This window comes from Drosophila kikkawai, chromosome 2L (genome assembly GCF_030179895.1).
Source record: "Drosophila kikkawai strain 14028-0561.14 chromosome 2L, DkikHiC1v2, whole genome shotgun sequence".
Lineage (NCBI taxonomy): Eukaryota > Metazoa > Arthropoda > Insecta > Diptera > Drosophilidae > Drosophila > Drosophila kikkawai.
Genome location: NC_091728.1, coordinates 1,325,544 through 1,346,216, shown reverse-complemented (window position 1 = coordinate 1,346,216; position 20,673 = coordinate 1,325,544). Strand labels below are relative to the sequence as shown.

General features: G+C 40.8%; 1 protein-coding gene and 2 long non-coding RNA genes across 7 annotated transcripts in view; 1 reads left to right on the top strand and 2 right to left on the bottom strand.

Moving 5' to 3' along the window:
• The window catches only part of LOC138928012 (uncharacterized), a 162,624-nt gene that overhangs the window by 25,840 nt on the left and 116,111 nt on the right, over positions 1 to 20,673 (bottom strand). The window lies entirely within an intron of this gene.
• The window catches only part of GABA-B-R3 (gamma-aminobutyric acid type B receptor subunit 3), a 28,146-nt gene that overhangs the window by 5,851 nt on the left and 1,622 nt on the right, over positions 1 to 20,673 (bottom strand). For 2 of the 5 annotated variants that reach the window (XM_070285158.1, XM_070285164.1), the window contains exons 2-7: positions 4,156 to 5,380; positions 3,258 to 3,401; positions 2,531 to 2,806; positions 1,632 to 1,883; positions 675 to 1,055; positions 296 to 597 (exon numbers count right to left, since the gene is read on the bottom strand). In XM_070285158.1, the coding sequence (XP_070141259.1) occupies positions 296 to 597; positions 675 to 1,055; positions 1,632 to 1,883; positions 2,531 to 2,806; positions 3,258 to 3,401; positions 4,156 to 4,830 (2,030 nt within the window). In that variant the 5' untranslated portion in view covers positions 4,831 to 5,380. The other 3 variants (XM_041775994.2, XM_017173421.3, XM_070285163.1) reach the window with 3 other exon arrangements.
• On the top strand, positions 15,695 to 16,503 carry LOC108078957 (uncharacterized). The gene is made up of 3 exons (XR_001770844.3): positions 15,695 to 15,822; positions 15,884 to 15,951; positions 16,134 to 16,503. It is a non-coding gene; the product is annotated as an uncharacterized lncRNA (long non-coding RNA).

Sequence of the window (20,673 nt, the reverse complement as noted above, 5' to 3'; positions counted from 1 at the left end):
TATTAGCTTGGGGAGAAAACCACTCGGAAGTCAATCGATTTGTTCAATTAAAAATCAGAAACTGGTAGTAAGTGATTAACTTTTTGTGTTTTTCAAAGATTTAAGGTCTTCCTTTTGTAATAAAAATATTTAAAAAATGAAAACAATAATAATAAAGTCAGAAAAATACATCTCAAGTGAGAGGAATTAATAACCCTTTCAAAATTATATATTTTAAAAACTTTTAAGTTCTTTCAAACGTTGAAACATCCACAAAAACAACTTATTGATTTTCCCTCCCCTCTCCCGTCCTTACTTGAGCTTCCGAAAGTGCAGATTGAAGGCGAGAAAGGCAATGGCCAGCGCTATTCCCACGCTGGAGAGCGTGGCAATGGTGTAGAAGGCCAGCGGCGCAATGGTGGCCACCCGCAGCTTGAACACCCGCTTGGCAATGGGCACCTGACCGCTGTGCCACTTCACCGGCCGGCAGCGGGGACACCGGAAGTCCAGGGCGTCCGTGGCCGGATAGTAGAGGGCCACGGGCTCCAGCATGCCGCGCTGGATTTGGTAGAAGGCAGTGGTGCCCACGCGATCTGGGCCGCTAAAGGAAACGGGACCCTGGAAGGGAGAGAAAAGGAAACAAAACATTGAGGAATTCAAAACAAGAATAGTTTCTACATCCCCCAATTACTCACCGATACTCCCAAGAAGTGCAGCTTGCCCAGCTGCTGGAGAAACTCCCAGGCCATGTCGCTGCGCGTGTAATCAAAGCCATCTAGCTTCGATTTCTCCTCATTGCGTCGCCAGTGCTCCTCGGCGGCTCTCAGGGCCAAGGCAATGGCCCAAACTGCATCGTAGGTCTGCGGAGCATACTGCGAGATGGCCTCCGGGAAAAGGTGACCTCCTCCTCCTCCGCCACCGCCGCCACTGCCGCTGCTGCTGCTGCTGCCTCCAGCTCCTCTTCTACGTCTTCTACGTTGCGTTGCACTGATCCTGGAACCCAATCCAGAGACCACATCCTGGCCATGGAACTGGGCAAACTGTTTGCGCAGCTGCGAGTTGAACATGTGATTGTTCTGCCAAGTGGAAATGCGATTAAACAGACCACGATTGCCGCAGGAATGCCACAGTAATGAGATTGCCTATACCGCCCCCGTCCCCATCCCAGCCAGGATTTCATTCCCACAATTTCATGACCAGGCACTAAAAGAGCCATAAAAGAGCGCGTCTGCCACGACGAATGCGAATGCGATGACAGGCAGGACTTAGGCGGTGGCGGCGGCGGCTTGCCACTTGGCAATCACCATCGCCATTGCCATCTCTGAAACCATCGCCAAACGCAATCGCAGCCTCGGGATTGTCTAATCAAATAAATCATTTCACTCTGGAAGGAGGAGGAGGCAGGCAGGAGCAAGGAGAAGGACAAGGACAAGCCAAAGTCTGTTTACAAGAAACACGGAAAGAAAACTAGAGGAAAACAGAGGGACAATCCTTGAGGGATTCAATTATGTTTCAGTGAATTTAAAGGCTATTAAAATTAAGCTTTAATTTTAATTTCTTGATTTTAATTACTTAAAACACTAAGAATACTTCTTGCTTATTATTTTCTCTTTAGTTTTTCTCCCCGTGCACCTAACCCCACCAACACTCACCAGTCCACTGTAACTGACATTGTTTCCCACGATGCTGTTGTGCGTGGACACCACAATGAGATTCTCCACAGCCAGCTGCAGTTCGTGGTTGGAGCAGGCTGTCCTCTGGTCTGGCCACCAAGGAGCACCCATGCTCTCGTGCAGAATCCAGGCATAGTCCGCCCCGAACATGCGTAGCCTGTAGGCCTCGCACAGGATCTGCGGTGCCAGCTCCTGCGAGAAGCTGCCTATGATGATGCGCGTGTCCGTCTCCTGTGGCGATATGAAAGTTGGAAGGGACGTAAGGATGCCCATTTGTCATTTGTCATCCTTCGATTAGAAACACTCCACCCACACACTCGAAAAAAAAATAGGCAACAATCATCAGCCCAGGGCTGTCGATTTGCTTTTACTTAATGATGCAATATTTTTCTAAGTCTTTTGAAGAAGGAAAAACTTTGGAAAAACTAAATAGGAAAAGGGGGAGGTGGGAAAAATATAGGAAAATATAATTTAAGACTTTAATATAAATAACAAATATAATAGAAATGAAAACAAAAAAGGGAATACAAGAATTTTGTATGTTTTTAAAGAAGTCTGAGATGGTCTATAATGGGTTCTAATATGAACCTATAGTCTGTCTTTAATGTAGAATTATCTAATAAAATATTAGGTTTATAAAATTAAAATTTAAAATATTTTTTAATCAAGTTTAATAAGTTTTAAAAGCTCTTTAACTTTTGTTTCTCTCTTCCATCTTTGCAATTAACAAAAGAAAAACCAAACTGCGGCCAAATTAATAATGTTTTTGCCATAAAATCATACAGCAGTTTGCGTTTATCGTTTTAATTTTAGCAATTTAAGTACAAATGTTTAATGTTTTATGTTTTATGTTTAATGTTTCTTGTGGCTTGACTCACCCTGAGCAGCAGCAGCTGCTCCTTAAAGTCCGTGGCCGCAAAGGTGATGGTTGCGGCACAGGAAATGTTGGCCGCCTCCAGCTCGGTGACCAGATTGTTCACCGCCAGGGAATGCACCTCCTCGTTCTGCGAGAAGGTGGTCACTGTGCCCCAGCCAAACTTACGGATGAAGGCAATCCTGGCCGGATTGTGCGAAGAATCCGGGGCCACAGTCCGATAGAAGTAGGGGAACTCCCGCCTGTCGCTCAGCGCCGGCGATGTTGAGCCAAAGGAGACCTTCAATTCGAGGAGTATTTATCTAAATATATATTCTTGGTATTTTCGGGGGTCGCTTAAAATGCAAGACATGCCTCCGCCTAGGAATCCCCGCCTCTAACCAACCATTCAACACACACGCTTTGCCCCAAATGAAACTTCAAAGGTTAAATGCAAATGTCCTAAATGGGGATGGAGGAGAGAGAACCTTCTAAGTGAATTTGTGGACCTCATAATTTGCTGCGGCTGTGGAAATGTTTATGGCTCAAAGGTTTATGGGGTGCCAGTATCCAGTTACCCAGTATCCAATCCCCCGATCCCCGATCTCCTCCATTCCAAAGATTCCCCCCGCATTTATGCTAATCGAGCGTGTGGCACGTGAGTTGATTAGATTTTTGAGAAATTGCCCCGATTAGGATGTGGCAGTGGAGGTGGATGTTGTATTTGCATTTTAATCAGTCGGCTGACTCACCTGCACAATGTTCCAGTAGGGCACCACCTTGGCCAGGCTTTCGGTGACCTCCGAGCAGGCCGATCCCAGCAGCATCACCATCCGCGTCGACGGCTGTGTGTAAATGGCGTGGAAAAACCGATCCACGCCCACTCCAGGATCGCACTGAAGTAGCACAGGATGAAGGATGAGCAATGGCGGAGGAGGTGGTGTTTAAGAAGGAAAAAAATATATATAAACAGAGGGCAAAGGCCGCTGTTCACCGACTCGTTTCGACGCCATAAAAAAGGCGGCGATATGGCGCAATAAACATTTTTAAAATGTCGACTTTGATAGAGACACAGAAGGAGCAGAGATCCCAGCTTCAGATATGACTGTCTGTCTGTTATAGAAGATGTGCATATGCGCGAACACTGAGAGAAACAATTGGTGTGGTATATAAGTAATTTTAATAAAGAATTCATAGATTTGTATCTAAGAAAGGTTGAAGTTTGAAGTCTAACCAACAAAAACTTAAGGGAATTATGCAAGAAAAGCCAAGGGAAAGAGGTTCCTTTGGACTTTGTGTATAATTTGTTTCAGTTATTTTCTCTCAGTGCCTTTTGGTGCTTTTGTACATTTGCGTGCCCCATCAAAAGCGGCAACGACTCAACGCAATAAAAGCGCCTGAAGACTGAGAACGTTGATGACATATTTGCCCCTCTTATTTCAGCTTTTTCTTCTTTTTTTTTTTAAGGGCCTCCACAGACGCAGCTGGTCTCGCTCCTTCTGTGCCGCTGCTGCAGATTTTTCTTATTAAGTTTTAATGTTGCATGCGCCACTAAATGAAAATTCAATTTCGTAATGGAACAAACGGCGCTGGCTAGAGTCTAGCCAAGCCCAAACCCAAACCCAAACCCAAACCCTTCTTCTCACTCACCTGCGTGTCATTGGTGACCAGCTCCAGGGTGTATCCCGGGAGCAAACGCTTGCGGTTGATGTGCTCCACGGCCATGGTGGCCGCTCCCAACTCGCTGAGGCCATCCGGCCGTGGTCCGCGTGACGTGGAGAGCTCAAAGAGGCCGAGCAGAACAATCTTGCCATGATTGCGCTCCACCTCGTCGGGGGACATGCGGCGCTCGCTCTCAAACACCTGGTTGACCTTCAGGTAGCGCTGCCGGGGCGGCAGGTTGGCCGGCAAGGGATTGTTGTAGTTGCTGCTGTAGTGGTGATGGTAATGAGAGGTGGCATTGGAGGCGCTGCTCCCGGGGAGATTGCTGTGCTGCGAGTTGAGGCGCTGCTGACGGCGCTTGACTTTCGTCCGTTTGTGCTTCCATTCGGAGCGTTGGGCCAAGGGCCTCTCGTGGGGATGTTGTTGTTGTTGTTGTGCTGCTCCTGCTCCTATTCCTGCTCCGGGTTTCGGTCGTTCGGTGCTAATTGAGACGGCACCTGGCACCTTAATTGCCTCGCTGTAGCCCAGAGCCTGGAGCTCTGCCGAGGACTCCATGGCTCCAGCTGCCGCTGCCGTGGTCCAGGCCAAAGCCAGGAATAGGCCCAGACCCATGGCCAGCCATTGGCAGGGGCCGTATCTTCTGGCCTGGTGAATTATGCGCATCCCGTTGGCAATGGCCAATGGCCCATTAATCACCGCAAGGCATTTGAATCGGCCGGCTATCGGAGGCTGCAGCGAGGACACACAGGACACACCGGACTGGGAATACGGAATACGGGAATATATATCGCCTTTTTATGCACTCTGCCGACAGGATACGCTTATCGCTTCCTCCTTTCCTTCACTCCTGGTCGTGTCCCTGCTCCTGCTCCTGTCCCTGCTCCTGTCCCTGCTCCTGCTCTCTCCTGTATCGGCGTCAATTTTATCGCCTTTTTATTGGCCTCACTTTTGCTCGCATTTTGTATCTTTTTTTGCCTCTCAAACACACACACACAACACACTCCACCTCATCCTCTTATCCTGCCAAGGACGTGGCCATAAAAGTATGCAATGTGAAGGGAAGCCGATTGACAGGACAGGATTGGGTGACACGGAGAAAAATTACACCTCACGATAGATAAACCATGTAACGATCGATGGCGGTTGTTGTGATTCCTCAAAGTTAAGTGGGTATTTTCATTCAATATTTCATATCAATATTTTATAGTCAAGCCTTTTTTTTGGAGCGGAAGAAGAATGTAAGATAATTTGGTTATATTTTAGGGTTAATTTGGGTTTATTTTTGAGTTTATGGTGGAGTTTGGTTTGGTTTTTATTTGTTTAATTTGTTGTTATAAATATTTTTTATGATTTTGTTTTAATTGTCACTTATTGAAAGGTTTTTAAGGTACTGAACACACAGATTTATTATTGAAACACTTGATTATATGTTTAATTGATTTCTTTTGGCTTTGTTTTTGTTGGTTGTGTTGTTTTAAATACAAATTAATTATGTATTTTGTGGTAAAGCTAACAAAATCCCCTTTTAACAATTTATTTCAGTTGAATTTCATGCCCAAAATGAAATTAGAAAATATGATGATGGAGAAATATGTGCCGGTGGAATTTTGGCTATTAGATACACTCGAAATAAAATGGGATTTTTGTAAAAAAGAAGTAAAAAAAAGCTATATACATCTTTAAAATACATACTTTGCGTGTCTAAGCAAAAATAGTATTTATTTAATGAAAAACCATACAAGTTTTTGGTTTATTATTTAATATTATTAGTTGTTTAAATATATAAAGTTCTTTTTTAAGCAAAGAGTAATATTTATTTAATAAAAAACAATGTATAAACCTTAAATTTTCTTTATGTGAGGGTTTCCCCTAAATGCCAAATGGAAAATCGAAATGATTGGGTGCATAACCCCCCTCAGGAAAAGGCATTTTCACGCCAATTGGTTTGGTTGGAAAAGGATTAAGATGAAGTCTTCGATGAAATGGACGCCAGGCATGCCCCAGAGACCCCCTTCTCCCCCAATGTCCTTCCCTATATACTCCCTATTTTGCTCAGTAGCCATCGTTGGGCTGTGTTGTGTGTGTTTGGCCATTATTTTTTATGCTAATGGCCAAACATTTTGCGCTTTCATTGCGGGCTTTTGGGCTACTTTCTTGTTTTTTTCCCCCTCGTTTTGTCTCTGCTCACGCGCCACAGATTTCCAGTGAACGTTTTGGTTATTGTTGCTGTTTTTCCCTCTGTATGCGCGCGTATGCATAATTGTTTCGAGATTACCAACTTGCAGTCCCCCCCCCTCCAGCAGCAGCCTCTTTATGGACGCTTTTCTTTCAGGCTTTTCGTGGTGCCTTCTTTCTGCTTTTTCATTCTTGTCGCACGCTTTTCGCTGTTCGCTTAAAATAACTTTTTGGCCCATTTTTTTGTGCCGTGCCTTTGTTTCGCCCCAAAGGGGGTTCCAGCAACCGGGCTCGGGCTCAGGCTCCTCTTAACCCCTCCTCTTAACCCCCAATGCACCAGCACAGCATCTACAGTTGACATTTGCCCTGGTCTCCGAGCTCCTTCGCCTTCGCTTAACCCGCTCGCTCTCGCTCGACTTGTCGGCTACTCGTGTAACTACAACTCATATTTGTGTATATTTTGTATGTGTTTTGTATATATTTTGTATGTTTTATACACTTGTACATATGCACTGGCAGGAAAAGCAAGGAAAATATGGAAATTCCTTAGCCAAACTGGGTAACTAATCCTCAACAACAACTTGTGTGCGTTGTGTTGGCTTAAAATAATTGATTAAACTTGATGTCTGTGGCCCTGTTCAGATTCTCTTTTCGCTCAGCTAAGCTTTTTGGAACATTGAATTATTGAAATACTGAAGAGACACTAGGGAATATGGGTTTTAATTGAATTTGTTTCTCGATTGATTTGAACTTTGAAAGCAGACAGAGAGGGAGAGCATCATCCCATATGTGGTTTCAATTATAATTAATCCTTCAATTAAGCCAGATTATCCTTTTATAAATAATGGCAGCTTAGTTTTTGCCAAATTTAATTATTTAAAGTGGAAATATGGTAATTTTATTTAAAGTTGTGTGTTATTTGAGGCTTTAAAAGGGTTAATTGTGGGAAATTGAGAGGCTAAAAAGAAGGGAAAGTTGATTATTCTGTTATCAAAAATATTTAATTACAAGTTTGGTGTAATTTAAGGCTTTAAGAGACTAAATTTATTAAAATTAGGAATATAAGAAATTAGGATATAAAACTTTTAGGAGGAATTCTTGCAGAAATGTTTAAAAATTTATTATTTTAATTTTTTAAAATATATTTAACTTATATTTCTAAATATTTAAATAATAATTTCTTAATTATTCCTGAACAAATTTTTTCTTTATAGTTTAATTCAAAATTTCTTATACTTCCAATATAAATAAACTTAAAATTAAAGAATTTAAAACATAAATTCAAAATTATAAACCTAATAAATTTAAGTAAAATTTCAAATTACTAAAATGAATTACTAAAAATTTAATATTAGTGTTACTTCCACCTAAGAACCTCAGAAGCTTCAGTTTGAATTAATTGAATTTTTTCATACAATTTAAAACCCTTTTTCCACTTAAAAAATATCACAATTCTTATAAATTTCAATACAAATTCTAAATAAATAAACTTAAAGCATAAACCAAGAGTTAATTTAAGGCAAAAACATGTCAAGAATTTCAATTGCAGTTGATAATTTCCAGCAATTTGATTTATTTCATAATTTTTCAACAAAAAAGCCTACAAAAAAACCACAAAAAAGGGCATATAAAATTCATAGCCACCTCTTTTTTCTTGTGGCAACATTTCTACCACATTTTTTCTGGTTAATTTAAAATCTCTCTCTCTCTCCTTTTAGCATATTTTTCCCCAAGTGCATTTGTGTACATGAATATTTAGTCCCAGTGCTACAGTTGCTACTGCTGGTCCTTTCTATTATTCTGCCATATTTCACAATTGTTGCCGTGGTATTTAAACCTGCACTTATTTATGGCCATGTGTGTGACGAGGGTGAAGAGGGGTAAGAAGGTAGGTGGCCCACCCACCCGCCTTTTTAGTTGTTATTTTCATGCTTGACATAAATTATGCAAAATGCTGGCTCTCTGACTCTGGCTCTGGCTCTATGGCTGCATTTGTAATGCTGATTTCGTGTGTAAAACTGCAAGCAGCTGGAAAAAACGGGCAAAAAATCAGTAATGCCTGAGAGGGTGTTATATGGAGAGTGGACGGACTCCTCTGCCATGTCAGAATGCCTGATGCGATTTGTTATGCAGCCAATATCTCTGTGTGGAAAATGTAGAGGGGGTCATCGCTGTGGGGGATTTCCACAGGGATTAGCACAGACAATGCAGATCCGTTTCTAAGCCAGGACCAACTGCCAGATGCTGACAATAATCTCGAAACCGATACCGGGCGGGCATATAGAACATTGTCTCTGCTCAGTCGAGGAAATTGCATTCATAAATATTGCGTATACGCCACACACACACACTATTTCTGAGACAAACACTGGCACACACGCACGCACACACAAATGACAATTTATTGGCCTTTCAAATGGCCCTCTTGCGTAGACATAATTTAAGCCATAATTTAATTTGTTTCATTTACTTTTGCAATTTCCACAAACGAATTTTCTCGGGGTTTTTCCGGGCACTTTTTCCCCGACACAACGACACACGCCTGCGACGAGCTCCAGACCGCAACTGTTGGCAGCCGAAGGACTGCCGCTGCTTTTGTAGATTGAACCAGGCGGCATCCTGGTTCAATGGGAGGCTGCTGTGCTTTCAATTTCAACAAGGATTTCAATCAATCTCTGGCTTCAACCGGCGGCAGCTCTCTCAGCTCTGGAGTCTGCGCCATGAAAAAGGCGCCAAAAAATTCATTCATGAAAAAGGAAAACTTGGAGACTGGAGAAGGAGAAGTTCCGGGTGGCAGGAACAAGCAACAAGCGGCAATTGAAAACTGTTGTGCAGGCAAAAGTTTTAACTTTAAATTATGTAAATTAATGCCCAAACGTGGAACTAAATAATTTGCAACTGTGTTTTAATGAAAAATTCATTTATAAAGCGCCACGGAAGACGGAGGACAGCTGTCGATTCGCATTCGAGGATTCCGCGAAGGATATGAAACAATGGCCTGAACTGACAGCCAGCGAGGACACTCTTAATTATGGCTGCAACTCAGTCCAACTTGGCATTGTTGCGGAACATTTTCCGGGGTTTTTCCTCAGCCCAGCTCTCAGCGATTGCATAATATCCCCGAGTATATTTTCATTTTTCGCTTCTCCGACTGCCCTTTTTCTCGTTTTCGTTTTCGTTTACATTTTCCCCTATTGAGTTGCAATGAAAAATAATTTGATTTGATTGCTGCTCCTCATCCATTTCCTCCTCATGGCTCGGCCGCCCTTGCTTTCAATGGTTTTCCATTCAAAAAAATTGTAATTAATTTTCTGGCGCCTCCCCTTTCGTGGAACTACTACTGCATGCGGGTCTGGAATGGCGAAAAGTTGATTTTATGAGCTGCCAAACTGCAGTTTGCACAAACTCGCCCTCGCCTTCATTACTTTCCTCCTCCTGGCCAGCGACAGGCAATCCATTTGCGAAAATGATCCAATTCAATTCTCTGTTGCACTTGGAGAAATTGGGGTGTGATTTGGGGGAAGTATTGGGTTTTTTATAGCAAATGGGTAGAAAATTTCCTTGAATACAAAAAAGACCTTTGTAAAATAATTGCCATCTAGCCACATTTTTCCTACAAATTTAGATTGTTATTCCTTACAATTTTACTACTTTAATTCCCCTTTACTTAATATTTATTATTTATTTTTAAAATCCCTAAAAAGTCTCATAATTTTTCTGTCACTGCTGGGACACATGCAAGGTGACTGGGTGGCTGTAAAGTGGGTGGTGGCGGCGCATTACGGGGCAGAGCCAAAGATTGCGATTATCGCCACTTGACTTGAGCTTCAGCCTCCTCGGCGCCATCCATGCAAATTTGATGGCACCTTTTCCCCTTGCACAAACAGCTCCTTCTTCTCCACCCTGCCGGCTTCTTCTGCATTATCCTCCTCCCAGAGTCCCTGGTTGGGCGCTAAGTGACAGGGAGATACACAGCATCCAAGAGGATTTCTACAATGGCATTGCAATGGGAAATGGGAATGGGAACGTGGAATACGAAATGGGGAACGGGAATGGGAATGGGATTGGATTGCGACTTTTGTTTGGGTTCCCTCTCGGCTGAAGTTGGCGAAATAAAATGCAATTACACCGCAAAACTCAATTTCAAGTGTCAAAAAGTTGCGCTGCACTTAAGAAGTTAGCGATGGTGCGATGACTGCCTCCCAGTCCCCCCATCTCTTTTACAACCCAACAATCCTCTAGGAAAGGCCAAAGTTCAGGCCGGATTATAGGCAAACAAGAAGCACGATGATGCCAGGCCCAAAATAAATCCGGAATATGACTCCCCACAGCATGACATCCTCCCCGCCGGTGGAGAGCGATAGCCTGGATAATTTATAGTCCAAATGGGCGATATATTGGCCGTGTTCTGTTTATGTTTCTTTCTCTCACTTTGCTGGCAAACTAATTTGGCATCGAGTGGGCGGGGGAAGGTATCCTCCCCTTATCCGGATTGCCTCTGTGCGACTGGCCTCCATTTGCATTTTAAATGAGCGAGAGAGCTGGCTGGGATGGTTGGATGGCTGGAAAACTTTTTTACAATGCCACTTGAAGTTGTCGGGGACTTCTCTCAAGCGGGTGCTCGGAATACGGCTTGCAGATTGGACACCTCTCTACAGCCGTATTATAATATCAAATGTTGTTTTGGGAAAGACAGAGCCAAACATCATAAAGAAAGAGGGCAGCAGCAGTAGGAATTCAAATGAGAATGGAAGGAATAATATTTGTATTTGTTTGTTGGGTAGATTGAAAAAGGTGAATTGAAAAATATCACCACAGAAATTGAAATCTCTTGAAATTCTGTCTAAAAGTATGCCACAAAAATAGGTTTAACCTTGCAAAAGTACTCTTATTCGACTTAAAAATATTCTACAAAATTATCCAGTACCCCAAGTTGTTCCTTTACTATTCCTTGACATAAAAAAGAGTATTCCCCAGTCGTCTTGACCAACCTTTTCCATTTGCTGACAACTATTTGTTGTTCGCTCGTTTGTCTCGTTTGGTTCGTGTCTCGCTTTGTTTGCGGACACTTGGCAAATTGGCAGCTCGCAGCTGGCTGTGTGGTGGTCGCTTTTCCGTCGACTTTCCCTACCGAGTCGAAACAATTTACACGTTCCGGTCCAGTTTTTGCCACAGTTGCCGCTTGCCGCTTGCCACTTTCCACTGTCGTGGCACAACATGGCGTATGCGTAATTTAGTGCTGAATACTTTTGCGGCGCAAATTTGCACTTTTGTTTAGGCTCTCTCTCTATACCCTATACCCTCTGCCTAATGTCCCTGTCTCCCGCCTTGGTAGCACTTAAAATCAGAAATTCAATTATCTCCCACACACGCACACACACCCTCACACACACAGACAGAGCCTGGAGAGGTTCTGGGTACCAGAGGAGTAGGTCTGGTTCCATTTCGCACGCTCATTTCACACCTGCGCGCCTTTTCAAGGTTGACAAAAGGAACTAACTGTCGGGGGGATGAAGGATACTGCGCTGGAATGTAGAACACACTGGCAACTTTATTGTTCCTCGGAGTTTTTAGTCAACAGTTGGAAAGTGTTGGGTGTAAGGGGGAGTTGTGGAGTTGGTTTTGTAACAAGTGTATCCCTTTCATTTCAGACAGACAGCGGAATGGGTGGCTTAATATCTATACAGAGCCATAAATCTCTATTTAAACTAATGTTGTTCTATTTAATCTGGCAACTTTTACTGGTATTTGAGGCATTACAAGGAGCCTGGCTATCTAGATTCACCCGGTTTAATGCCGGCAATAAAACCTTTATCGGAGTGTGAGTTGATATCATCATATTTTGACAATTTAATGGGCCAGAAATAGGGTAGTAAAATTATTAGGGTTAGTTTGTATAGAAACAAGCCAAAAATAGTATTTAAAGTGAAAAAAATCATAGAAATAAAATTGAGAAAATATTTAAAATCATTTAATGGGATAAAAAAAATATTTTAAAATTATTCAGTGTAGTTTTCCTAGGTAAAAAGAGGGATAAAAAAACATAAAAAAGCTTAAATCATAGAAAAACCACTTATTTTAAGTTCAAAGTTCTTTAAACTTTCCTAATTGACTTATTTAAATTTATTTCTAATTTTTTTTAGCCGTGTAAAAGACTTGTCTGAACTTTTACCAAAATCCGCGTTGCTTTCGCAGCAATTTAATTATAATTTTCTTTCTTTTTTTTTGCTGTAGCTTTTTTTTTTTGGGTAAGGGAGAGGAAATTCATTATCGCCAGGGCAAATTAGCTTGAAAACAATTAACACCTGTTCTCCGCCGGCTGCTCGTGGCAGGCCACTTCAAAAACTAACACGGCCCACGTCCCTTTTACCTTAGGTCTCTCAGGTTCCCGGTTCCCAGTTCCCGTGGCCCGCCGCCGCCTTATTCTAATGAAAAAAGTTGCACAAAAAACTTTTCAAATTACAACGGAAATCCGTGAAAATCCTTTTAACAAAGCACAACATGACCAGGCTAGGTGGGTGAAGGAGGATTCTGTCCTGATGATGAGGCTGCTGATTATGATGGCGCTTTAAACAGACATCCCACAGCAGCCCACATCTGCCTGCCCACAGCACGTGCCAGTATGCAGAGGAGGAGCCACGAGTAGGAGCACCATCGAGCCACCTAAAACCACCAGCAGCCACCACCGGCTGTCGTCCATTTTCTTGTCGCGGTTTGCTCCAGCTACTCCGCCTCCTCCTCCTGGTACTCTGTGACTGAAGCCTGTAAATTGATTTAGTCGCCGCAGACGGGAAATTAAAGAGGAAGCAACGTTGGGCGGGATAACTAATAATCGAAGCATAGTCAGTCCTACGCACAGAGCAGCCTCTGAAGAGAGAGCTTAGGCAAATAGTGAAAGGTAAGAAGTAACAAGAAGCAAACAGGAATCCCTCCCGCCGACGACTTGGGAAACTAGAAAGGAAGCTGGGCCCAAGGAATATATGTATATAAAGCACCTGCCAGCAAGAAAAGAAGTGAAAGCTGTCTGCGATGAAGAAGTTGTGCAAATACGAAGCTAAGGTAGTGGAAAGCGGTAACAAAAAATAAATAAAAAGTATTCAAGGAATTCAATTCACACTCCAAGCATTACAGGATTTATTCAAATGATTTTCTTTTAAAAAACTTTGTAAAATTGAATAGAAATATTTAAGACATGGCAAAATGCTATGAAAAAAAGGTTATTAAACTATATAGAATTGCTTAATAAAATACTCTAAAATGTTATATTCTTAATTTTTCCATTCTATTCTTTATTTTTTAAGCTAGAGGTAGGTTTTATATACCTTTGGGTAATATTTAAAATTATAATAAATTAAGTATATTAAGAATTATACATAATATAAGGTATACTATACCTTAGAGACTTTCTATATCTATATCGATCCTTACTCACAGGTATTCCTTAGTCACGACTCATAGCTCACACACTCACGCACTCATCCCTCTGCTCACCATTTTCTCAATCTGCAAATACATTTTCACGCACTTTCCAAAGTTTATTTATTGACTGCGGTTGAGAGCCTGGATAAGCTCTTCCCCTCACCACAACCCCACTCCCTATTTCAGCCCAAAACAAAGCCCGCCGCTGCCGTCGGGAAACTTTCAACTTTTTAATGAAAAATATTCAATTTTTCAGGTGTTGCAAATATTTAACATTTCTGCAACTTTTCAGTATGGATATATATACACATATATTCCTCTGACTCTCACCACAGCTGCGGTCGGCGGGTGGTTTTTCGCGCAAAAAGGTTTCACACAAAAAAAGGAAACTGAAGCATTTTAAATGTTAATTAAGAACGGAGCAGAATCGGATAATTTGCATGTGCTCTCGCTCCTGCCCCGGTTAATTGGATTAGGTCCCCGCGTTTTTGGACATTTTTTCCTCCTCCCCGCTTCACCAAATTAAATTAGCCAGAAGGCTGGCCTGGCCCAAAGCTGTGCGACCACCAAACCTCCCGTAAATCCGCATTCGCTTTGTGTTTTTTTTGTTTTGGGCTGAATCGAAATTGAACTTCATTCGATTTGCCTCGCGATCGGCAGTTTTAACTCGATTTTTCCCTTTGATTGACAGTCGTGTGTTTTGGTTTTTCTGACTTAGCTTCAGGGGTTTTGATTTCCCGTTTTTTTGAGTACAGTGAGTGCTCGGTTATGGGAACTTTACACGTATGAGGATGGTTTTTATCAATTTTAAATTTATAAATAAATATATAAAGGATCAAGGATTAAAAAGAAAAGTGATATTAAATCAATTTAAAAATTGTAAATTAAATATATTTTTTTAAGTCATGGAAAATTCGTTTAAAATATTATAATATTAAATCTTTTCTGCAAGTAGAAACTTTTAGATAAAATGTCAGAACTGGGAGTTTTAAAAAATATTTGTAACCTATTCTTGGAAACCATATTTTGAAGTTATTGAAGATTTTCAAGCTAATTTATACTTAGTTTAATATATACTCAATTTTTTAATAGGGGCTTTATTTAAGCTTGTTAATTTATTGAAATCAATGAATTGTTGAATTGAACCAAATTTTAAATACATAGTTTATATTTTTTTTTACATATTTGTAAGCTTTTTTCTTTTCAAGCGAGTGATCACTGTACCCGAACACAATATAAACCGCCACAGCCGCCGGGAAATGTGTGAAAATGCAGACTGATGAGCGCTGGCAGTGGAAGGACTTCTTTTATAGCCGAAAAACAGCATCAATTTCGAAGCCTTCAACCTGTTTCAACTTTTTCCGAGTTGGCTCTCTGTTCTCCCCTTTCTTGCGTCTCTTTCTGGCACTCTCTAGCCTTCTCTTTCACATTTGCCGGTTGTAAACAAAGGACAGCTGTTGCTGCCCCAGCAACCTGTACAAAAATTAAAGCTTATAGCTTATAGCTTATAGCTTTCTTTTAGTAAAGACAAAACCCTGCTATAGGATAGCTATAATAAGAAGGAAAACCATAAATCGCTGCCATAAATTACCGTGAGGCGCATGAGCAGTGCGAAAGAGAGAGCCAGGCAGTGGGCAAGCGGGACAGCAACAGAGTGTGCGAGCGGGATGCATCGTAAACAAAGCGAAGCAACAGCCGCTTCTTCCGTCTCAGCGCGAGAAAGAGACGGGTCGTAAACAAAGACAGCTGTCTTCAGCGTCAGCGGTGTCATTGCACTGCTCGCTGAGAGTCGATGAAAAACCCAGGGAAATCGAAATCTACTCTCCTCGCGCAACGCTGGGAAATCCACTCGCAACGTGCCCGAAGTACCCAAAACACGAATCCGAGTCCAAATCCGAGCGGTTGAGTGGGTCAGGTGCAGGCGTCCCTCAGACCCGCGTGACTTTGCCCGCCAGTCGATGCACGGACGCAAAAAAACAAGACTCCCATATTGGGTTTATCATAAAATATTAATTATAAAACCCCCTTAGGTTTATGTACTTATAGCTAAGGGGGCTACAGGTACAACAAATCATTAATAATAATAATAGCTTAACCTTTAATAATAGCTTAACCTTTTAAGTTTGTATTTTTAAAATCAACTGGATTGGATTAAACTGGTATATACAGAGATGGACACTTATTGTTCCGGTAAATCATTATTACACCCTTTTTACCAAAGTTTCACCATCTATTTTTAAAATCTAATAATATTCAGAGCAACAAATGATAATAATACCTATTGTATTTTGAGAATCAATTAATAGATGGCTCGACTTTTCTTATTAATTCCTTAAAAATTTAATTTAAATTTTACATCATTTTTTCCCCAGTGTTCTTCCCTCGGCAAATTGCAATTTTTAGAACTTGGCGATGACGTCTCCTGTCTGTGTTTGTCTCCTGTTCCACCTCTTCCTGCTGGCGCTTTCCACCTACTGACCCCTAATTGGCTTTCGGCTTTGGCTCTATCGTCGACTTATGTAAGGCAACCTTTAGCGGGGGCTCCCACTTACAACAACCACACCGTCGTCGTCCCTGATCCCAACCGGCACGCAATAACCCCGCCACTTAGGAATCAGGCTCATGTATTATGGAAATTGTCCCTATAATGGGCCTATAATTTGAGGAAGCCAGCAAGATGGGCTAATTTTAATTTTTTACATTATTTTCAGCAAATATGTAAAGCATGCCCCGTGCACCTGCAGCACGCTCTAATTAAAATGACAAATCGGAAAATATGCAAAAGTGTTTCATCTTTGTTTGCTGCTGCTGCTGGCAGCGCCACGAGGCGTATGCGTAATTTTCTCAGCTTGTCGCTGCTTTCTCGCACCCTTCGGGCTTTGCAATTTTCCACTTAAGTTTGTAATATCATCAGCAACCACAACAAGAGCATCACGCAAGTTGAGGGCAACAAACAGAACAATCAGTTACTTGAAATTGAGCGCCAGGGGGAGAACGTAAAAATAAATGGGTATCAAGCAGTACAGCTTGATTAGGGTTCAGTGATCATTTAATAATAATACTGGTTAAGTTTAAATTTGTGTTTATATTCATTAAACTCATAAAATGTTTCTTTATACAAAATCGATTAATGTCAACTATAACTATAACTTCAACTTCAAATATTCCACATATTTCTACAGTATCTCAAATTCGTCTCCCTTTTCTTTCTTTGATCTTTGTATCAATTCACTTATTTTGGCATTCGTGTCTGTTTAAGGCAATTCTCCCAGAGATTTAAAGTGTGTCAAAGTGCATTAAACAATTGTCGTTTGTTTTTCGGCTGTGCTCTGTCTTAAAGAACGATGAAGGGGTCGAGGTGAGGGCTTTGGGTTTAATATATAGGCTTTTTGCAGACACAACAGTCAGACCGACAGACAGGCGGAGGTTCTTTCTTTGACGCATTTTCACTATCGTTGGCGTCACGACGATTTCTCGCTCTTTCGCTGTCGCATTAGCGCGCAACAGCACCTAGAGAATCAGAGAACTGGGGGAACCCAGGGAACCTAGAGAACTAGAGAACCCTTGCGGCAAAGTGAAAACGAAATGCGGCAGAAACAAAGCCAAAGAAATGTGCCCGGTTGCTGCTTAAATTAAATTCATTGCTCACTTTCCGTGCAATTGTCGAGCCAGGAGGAACGTCTTCAGATCTTCGTGCGGATCTTGCCCAGACTCTCAGTCGGTTTTAGGCGCTTTAAAACGCCCAGCGTCCGTCGATCGCCTGGCATTCCGGTCACAGTTCTCGGTTCGGTTTCTCGGTTTCGTGTCGAAGGTTTCGAGCGTGGAGCGTTGAGTGTGTTGAGGTGATAGGAGAGATTGAATTTTGTTCAAAGACTTTATGAGACAGCAAACTTATTCCTCACTTTTCATCATTAAACAGTTTAATAAAAAGAATTTATACACAAATAATCAATTTAATAGTTTGGAAATGATATAAATTATATCACATTAGCTGCCTTATTTAATCCCCATTCTATTGTGCATTACCTATGAGTTTTGGTAATAAATTCTGATTATTTAATGCATATAAATAGCTTGTTATATTGTCTGAGACTGACAACGTCTGTTTATGTATATTTTCTTCCTGTATTCCGTCCTGCAAAAAGCCCTCCATCATAACAGTTCATGTAACTGGTGGGTAGATAGGTCTGGAGGTCTCACAGCAGGCAGTCGAAGAACAACTTAAGCCCCTTCTTGTTTACCATTCGCATGGTGATTCAGACCAAAGCCCACCCTTATATAGGGGAATTTAATTCAATTTGCCAGTCTTTTACCTTATAATATAGAAAAAGAAAGTATTACAGATATTAAATTATACTTTTGAGGTTTTTTATAATTTTTCTATAAATTGTGGTTTAAATTTTGCTTCCCAAAAGCCTGTTTATTAAAATTTTCCAAGAAGCTAGACGCATATTTTTTCCATATTTCTTATGCCACATCTTTACCCCCATTGTTGTGGTCTTTTCTAGTAAACAAACCTTGAAGTCAAGCTTTCTCAAGAAGCCATCAACACAAAACCAGATCAAAGCAGAGAAAAGCAAACATAGTCACCAGAAAACACCCTTACAAGACCCTACTAAACACTTGAGAAACCCCCTGAAAAACCCCTCTCTCTCTCAACCACAACACCTCTGGGTATTCACAGGTAGAAATCAATCCACTACAACGGCTACAGCGGTGCAACGCATTCTGAAACTGTTGATGCAACGGCAGCAGAAATTGCTCCGGAAATTATTCCAATTGACTGCATTGGCAAAACGTTAAGCATACGCAGTGGTGTACGCCAAGGAAATTAAGTGCGCAGCAAGTGAGCGAAATAAATTAAAGAAAACAGTAATTCTCGCGGGTGAAAGTGCCTTCAAACCAGCTCCATCCTGGGTAATCTGTGGTTAATCGTTCGAGGTGAGCTCATCCAAAGAACAAATGGTGTAAAGGCGGCGGCGACAAGTTGGTAGCCTAAATATAGTTATTAAATAATCATTAACAGCGAATTATATGTCCAAGCAGCACGCAGCAGAGCGGTAATCAAGTGTTTTTCCACATTGATAGAGCTGTTGTAGTTTCAATTAATGTGGAATATGGTTTTTTCAGTAATATTTAAGGGGTGTTAATGGAGGGTCTTGAGTTTTATTTGCTTATTTTAATAAGATCTAATTTATTTTTATGCTGTAAACATTTTATAGTTGAATTTTTAAATTAATATATAGGAATATAATTTATTTTATTAAATATTCTATTAATTTTTCACTCTAAATTGATTTAAATAATCTTTAAAGTATATGTATTTTGACTTTAAAAATTAATATATATGAATATAATTTATTCTATTAAATATTAAATAAAATTCTCACTATCAATTGCCTTAAATAATCATAAAATATATATTTTAAGGCATTTTAAATATTTTACTATTCAAATTAAAATTTTTTCTAGAAATTACAAACGACAAATGATAAATCATTCTCAGGAAATGTCTTTACAAAATGCCTAAAAGTGAGCAGAGTCTAAAAATACATTTTTGTCGTACGACTAATATTCAAATATATATCTATATTTGTGTAACCTAAAATATTAGCTTGATATTTCCTCCTATATTTCCCTATATTTAAAAGTCAAAAAGTCAGAGTATTAGGGATGCAGTCCAGGGTGACCTTCGGATCACTCGTGTTTGGCCGCAATTAAGGTGCCGCAGAACCAAGCAAAACTGCGATAGAAAATAAATAGACCAAGTGACAACCGAAAAGCCACAAAGCCCATCGATATCTATATAATATATTTTAAGAGCAAAACCTGGCCAATGTCAAGTTCAAGTTCGCTTCGAACATCTGCAAGTTCGGCCATAAATTTCCCAGTGTCTGGCTGAGATAGAAAATCAAAGTGGAAAGCGGCAACTCGTCGCTGCAATTATCTTAATTATCTGACAGATAGATTGGGGGGATCGGATCGGCCGGCGAGGATCTGCTCGGTATTTGCTTGCGGGAAATTCTCAGGCGAATGCCGATATGACAACCGAATTCAGCCGGATCCGAGCGGACGCAGAACGTTTTGTTTTGTGTTCTCGGTTGTGTTGAGTTGTTGTGTGTTGGCCCAAAAGGTTTAAATATAGTTTTGCCCTATTGATTTGGCCCACTGCCCACCAGCCGTTCTAGGGAGCGGCCTGGGATCCCCCTCTCCTTGCATGATTTATGAATGACAGGTAACAAGGCGCGTTTGCTCGGTCTGGCGGATCGATAAGCGACTTTTAGCGGCCACCCCTTTAGCTGTCTTCCGAGTCCTGTCTTCCTGGGGGCTCCTTTCCTATCCCCAGGCCCATGCCCATCCTCAAGGACATCTAGCCAGCGGCAATTGCCAAGTCACTTAAATCGATTAGCGCCGCTATTAAATCAAATTACCTGGACAGGGTCGAGGAAGTAATGCTGCACAAGGAGAAAGTTTTATTGGGAATTGTGTTTGAGGAAAAAAAAAAAAAAAATTTAATATATGAATTAATTAAAAAAAATGTATTTTATTAAAAAAATAAATAATAGACAGTCCATAGAGGCTTTAGGATTTTTTTTTGGTAAATATTTACCAATATTTAAGATTGGAAATAGTATTTAACTATTTTTAAAAAGGCTGGAAATAAATAAAATTTCTATAAAAATTAAAAATACCCTTAAAAACTAATAATCTTAATATTTAAAGAATATGTTTCTTGATTTTATCTCTTAAAACTATAGATTATTTACTATATATTAGTTAAAATCCCTCTAATTATCCCAAAAAATATATATTTCTTACATTTTAAATTAAAAATTTAATACTTAAACTATAAAACTTGATTTAATTTCTCTACATTTTGCTGCCTAATCAATTTTTGCGTGTTTACTGAGC